Source organism: Austrofundulus limnaeus, unplaced genomic scaffold (assembly GCF_001266775.1).
Source record: "Austrofundulus limnaeus strain Quisiro unplaced genomic scaffold, Austrofundulus_limnaeus-1.0 Scaffold528, whole genome shotgun sequence".
In the NCBI taxonomy this organism is placed as follows: Eukaryota; Metazoa; Chordata; class Actinopteri; order Cyprinodontiformes; family Rivulidae; genus Austrofundulus; species Austrofundulus limnaeus.
The window spans coordinates 115,665-120,735 of record NW_013952930.1 but is presented as its reverse complement, the minus strand read 5'-3'; the positions used below and the strand labels follow the sequence as shown (position 1 = coordinate 120,735).

General features: G+C 38.3%; 1 protein-coding gene across 4 annotated transcripts in view; it reads left to right on the top strand.

Moving 5' to 3' along the window:
- Positions 1 to 5,071, top strand: part of cntn5 (contactin 5) — a 161,770-nt gene that overhangs the window by 41,549 nt on the left and 115,150 nt on the right. For all 4 annotated transcript variants that reach the window (XM_014026134.1, XM_014026135.1, XM_014026133.1 and 1 more), the window contains exon 2: positions 3,649 to 3,771. In XM_014026134.1, the coding sequence (XP_013881588.1) occupies positions 3,717 to 3,771 (55 nt within the window). In that variant the 5' untranslated portion in view covers positions 3,649 to 3,716. The remainder of the gene's footprint in view (positions 1 to 3,648; positions 3,772 to 5,071) is intronic.

The following is a 5,071-nucleotide window of genomic DNA, read 5'->3' as shown; positions in this document are numbered from 1 at the left end:
TCTCTCTCTCTCTCTCTCTCTCTCTCTCTCTCTCTCTCTCTCTCTCTCTCTCTCTCTCTCTCCCTGCCACACCTCCGCTCTCTAACCCCCCCTCCCCTACCCACTTTGATGCATTTTTCAAATTTTGCCTTGGGGCGGAGTTATCTGTAAGATACACTTTAATGTTATTTTTACCAAACATCCAATTGCTTACCTGCCTACTTTGATCAATCACAAAAACACAGGGGAGAGCTTTCTTTTGCTTGTCCAGTTAATTGGTATGCTTTCTGGTCACTAGTTACATTTTCTTTTCTTTCTTTGTTTAATATTCTTGTGTTTATTTAAGACATTATAAACTTTTAATTTTTCACACAGACAAAAATGACAAATTAATTTCGCATTTGGTTGTTTTCTTATGTTATTTTTGCAATAGTAGTGTTTTGCATCAGTAAATTTAAAATGGTCATTAGTAGTTATTAGTTGAGAAATCATTCGTAGCTGGCACTTTTATTTTATTTGAGTAACAACTGAGGAAACTGAGGAAAAGATAATCCAAAGTAACTGTTGGTTGCAGAGCCTGCGGACATAAAGCTGACACTTAAAACCAAGAAGAAGTTTAATACTTGTGGTTCTTCAGCTGCTGTTCTCACTCTGATAAAACATTTCAGGTTTTTGCATTCCTGTTTGCAAATTAGATGCTCAAGAGGTCACAGTGCGGTGAAGGCGTGCGAGAGCTTTTACCTAAAAGGAGAAACGGCTCGTCTAGACAACAGACCTTCGGCTATTTAGTTGTTTACATCAGTGTGTGAAGAGAATAAAAACCAGCTTATAGCAAGAAGGAATGTTCTTAGTTTTACTTTCCTTTAATTTTTAAATAATGAATAAACTTTTAGGGAGAAGTTTATTAATTAACAATAAAAATGTAACTTGCAAAGGAAAAACATTTGTTTAATCTATATCAAAATGCCAGATAGTCCAAGCTAACTTATGTGAATAGCTTTGCTAAACTGCCACTGCTACAGTTTGCATACAAGGTAGCTACTGAGATGAAGAACAGACAAGACGGCGTAAATGATGAGCGTTCAATGACTCTCGTGGCGTGTGGACATTTCTTCTGCCGACCCTCAGACCTTTCGGGATCTAAGTGGACCAAATGGCTTTGATGAAGATGAGACATGCTGTCACTGAGATAAGGGAGCATGAAGAGCAAATTGAGGGTTCAAATGAATGCGTGCACTTGTCGGATAAGTGAAGGAGTAGTTCTTTTTTTTCCTGTGGAGACGAATGATGCAGAAGGGACTAACAAGGTCTGCACTTTTTAGTCTGATGTGAGCAAACAGGAACAACAATGTGTCATGTTTACAGAAAAAAAAACCTTTTCTGACAGCAAAAGAGCAAATGTATTCTAACTAACATAGAAGGGATATAAGTTTACTCACATTTTTGGACAAAAATGAGCCATGGCATGGTGATAGATTTTCTTTCTTTTATTTTCTTCTGGAGCAATATTTATTAGATATGACCAAATCTAGCATTTTTGAACAGTTTTAACTGTTCTAACATGCTAAACACGCTGCACACGTCCTAAATCCAGAATAATTGCATGCTTTACAAGTCACATGGTAGAGTATATATATATATATTTTATGTTGTATGTCCATTTTTCAAAGAACAATGGGCAGATTTTAACCGGGTTGTTGTTTTTTTTTTTCTTAGTGTGGTTTTATTTCTCTGTTGTGATTGTTAGTTTAACCATGCTGTTACAAGTATGTCGCTGGTTTTAAGACAAGGTCAAATTATTTTATTGAATTATTTTGCAGTTCTAAACATATTTCGAGTGGTTTTAAACACATTTTTCTCTTTAACCCCTTAACCACCAATGTACTGCCCGTGGTATATTCCCAGTTTGTGGTTACTTCCTCCCTCTTTGGAGCCTGACCCACACTACCAGAGACTATGAATTTGCAGAAAACGCTGTTCAAACAATTTGATTGGTTGTCTTCTTTCGATTGACACCTCTTTTGACCAACTGGGTTCATCAATACCAGGGCTATTCAACTAAATTGCTCCAGGGGCCACAGTTACTGCAGGCCAACAGCCAAGGAGCCGAACATCCAGCAATTAAAGTAATTATGTAATTAAACATTACAAAGATTATTACAAAGATATGTTACCTTGGAAATAGTTTATTTTGCTGCATTTGCTGCATTTAATCATGAGTAAAGCATACAGAACCCTTTGTAATAAAAGTAGTTATAATAAAACAACAAAACACATTATGCCTCTTATTTACCACAAATAATGTTTTGAAATCTCTGATTGTCAAATTTTTAAACCAATGTTATTTTGACTTTCATAGTTTTATCTACAACTGCTTGTAGTTTAACAGTCTTGGGTGTTCATTGAAATGATTTTTTACCAGGTTGTAGCCAAGATTCTGATATTTCTGTAGATACCACACATCAGGGGTGGTTCTAGGGACGGGGCTACAGGGGCATTGGCCCCAACTGAAATCTGATTGGCCCGCTGAAGTGCCCCTATCCTGCCACTCATCTGTCCTTTGCCCAAGGGTGATGATGGCAGATGCAGTTCCATGATAAAACACTAGAGGCACAAAATGTGTGGCAAGCCCCTCATATCCCACCTGTCTGTGGTACACATGACTCAAATCAGCCAATCAGCTTTTAGCTTCATTCTGACACCACAGCTGTGTAGCCATTCATTACCTTTAATTCAATATGCAACTTTGGAAACAAAAACAAAAGAATAATGGCTTTCTGAGCTGCTAAGTGTTTAACCAATCGTTTAGCCAATGATATTTACAAGATGATTCATGGGGATCTAGTTAATAAACAGGGGCCACTGTTGGAGACGGCATCACATTTAATTCTATCCTTTTCCATAAATGCAAGTACCAGACATGTGAAATGTCTTGCAATGAAATTTCACATATTTTTTTTATTTTCTTTTTTCCCGTGGGATCCCTGACAACACATGTAAAACAGCAGGAAGCTATCAATGAGGTGTATAGAGTCTGCTGGGGATAGTTGGGCTTTCAGAATAGCATCACTTGAAAATACCAAAACCTGTAACTAGTTTTGCATTAAAACTTCTGTGAACAGTAAAATAAAATATGCTGGTTAAACACAAAGGTGCATGTTCTGTTTGTTCAGTCTGGTTTCTACAGCTGCGGCATGAAAAGACTGCTGCCAATCACAAGCTGTTCACACTTTGTACTTACACACGTGTCTTTTCAACAGCCTTGTTAGTGAGTTCCAGTCACAGTTAGATTCTGAAAAGCATGTTTGATTTTTATTTTTATTTTATTTCCCCCCAGAACACATACAGGAAAATGAGAATTTAAGCCAAGATAGTCTACACATAATTATAATAACAAAACATGTGAGGAATCCAGAATGAGGTAGTAAAACATAACCCTTTGTGTAAGTCTAAATGAAGCTGAGAAGTTGGAGCATGTGCTGCTCTCCTGTGGGGAAAATCCTGCTCTCTGAACATCGCTGTGATCTTCAGATGAGACAGGAAATGCAGATTCTGCACACCGATTAGAACCGTGCCTTGAATCGCCTTATATATGCATGCAAATACGTGTAATAAACAGGTACATCCAGGCATCGGCTCATTTTTTTTCTTTTCTACCTCTGCTTTCAGACACAGCCAGCTTTAATGAAGACGCTGACCTGCTAACATTCTAGCAAAAGGGACCCTCTCCGACAAGTATGGGGTCACCATGGAAACCATTCCTCCTCCTGTCCATCATCAGTGGCCTTTCAGGTAAAGAATTCACAAAGCAGTTCTGGAGATAATAAGAAATAAATGTGAATAATCTCCTTAAAGCACGGGCGTTACAAATGAGCGGTTGAATTGTTCAGTTTGTAAAGGTAACTCAGGTGTGAGAAGTGGTCGTTGAATGAATGGTTAAAAGGGGAAACTTTTTATATTTTTTTTTTACTTTTACGACAAAGGATGCCACGTCGTTGAAGTGTTGAGTTTGCCATTTATCCGAGAGGAGACTGAGATAACGTGCTTTATTCAGTATTACTGCTGCAAATGATATTTGAGTTCAGATCCCCACAGTTTCCCTGTCAGATTTTGACAGCTAGTTTTATTGCCTTGTAAATCTGGAGAAATATCTTCCGGCTGCACTAAGAAAGGAAATCAGTGCTCACTTTTTATTTAAAAAACACCTGCATCCCGATGAAGCTAATTTTCCATCTTTAACATTGTACCTGCAGATTTCTTGTATTCTTTGTGGGATTGGTGGTGAGTGCAGGCTTGGAAGCTCCCCTGGTCAGTTTGGAGCCGTTAATGGATTCTGCTCTTTTAACGGTTCTTTCGCCCACAAGAGGAGTAGGGTCCGTGCACTCTGTGGCCGCTCTTCAAGTTTAGTTCATGGGAGTGAAATGAACATCTCTGACCTCACTTGCCTGCTTGTTAAACCATACTGTTAAGTGACAACAACTGTTTCTTAACTTTTGAGCCTCATCTGTAGGGACTGTTGGAGTCTGAGTATAGTGGGTTATTTTTAGACAGCAAACCAGGTGCACCCCCAGACAATTTTCAAAGGGTTGATTAGATGGGGGGCCACTGAAAATCTTAGAATAGCACTTTGAACGTAGAAGCAAATTGAGTTTGAGGAGTTTTATTGTTCTGGTGTCATTTATTGGCTGTTTGAAAACTCAAATAAGGACATCAACTTTCTGCACTGTATTTTTTTTTCGGCTTCGACCTGCTAACAAAATATCTTGTGAACCACTGGACCAATTCTAACCAACGTTGCATAAAATAATCACCAGTTGTGCCTCTAGAACTGATTATCTTTTCAAGCCTATACAAATCAAGATAGCCACCAAAACCAGCTTACCTTAGAAAGCACAAAATGTCTCTAATTCATGCAATTTTACAAATATTGAGCAAGAAAAAATGATAAGGTAAATGGGATTTGATCACAACACATTCTCACAGCCTGGTTTGTTGTGGTATTGCTGTGTGTGTGTGTGTGTGTGTGTGTGTGTGTGTGTGTGTGTGTGTGTGTGTGTGGTGTTGTCTAGAATACAGATGTGCAGAGGATAAA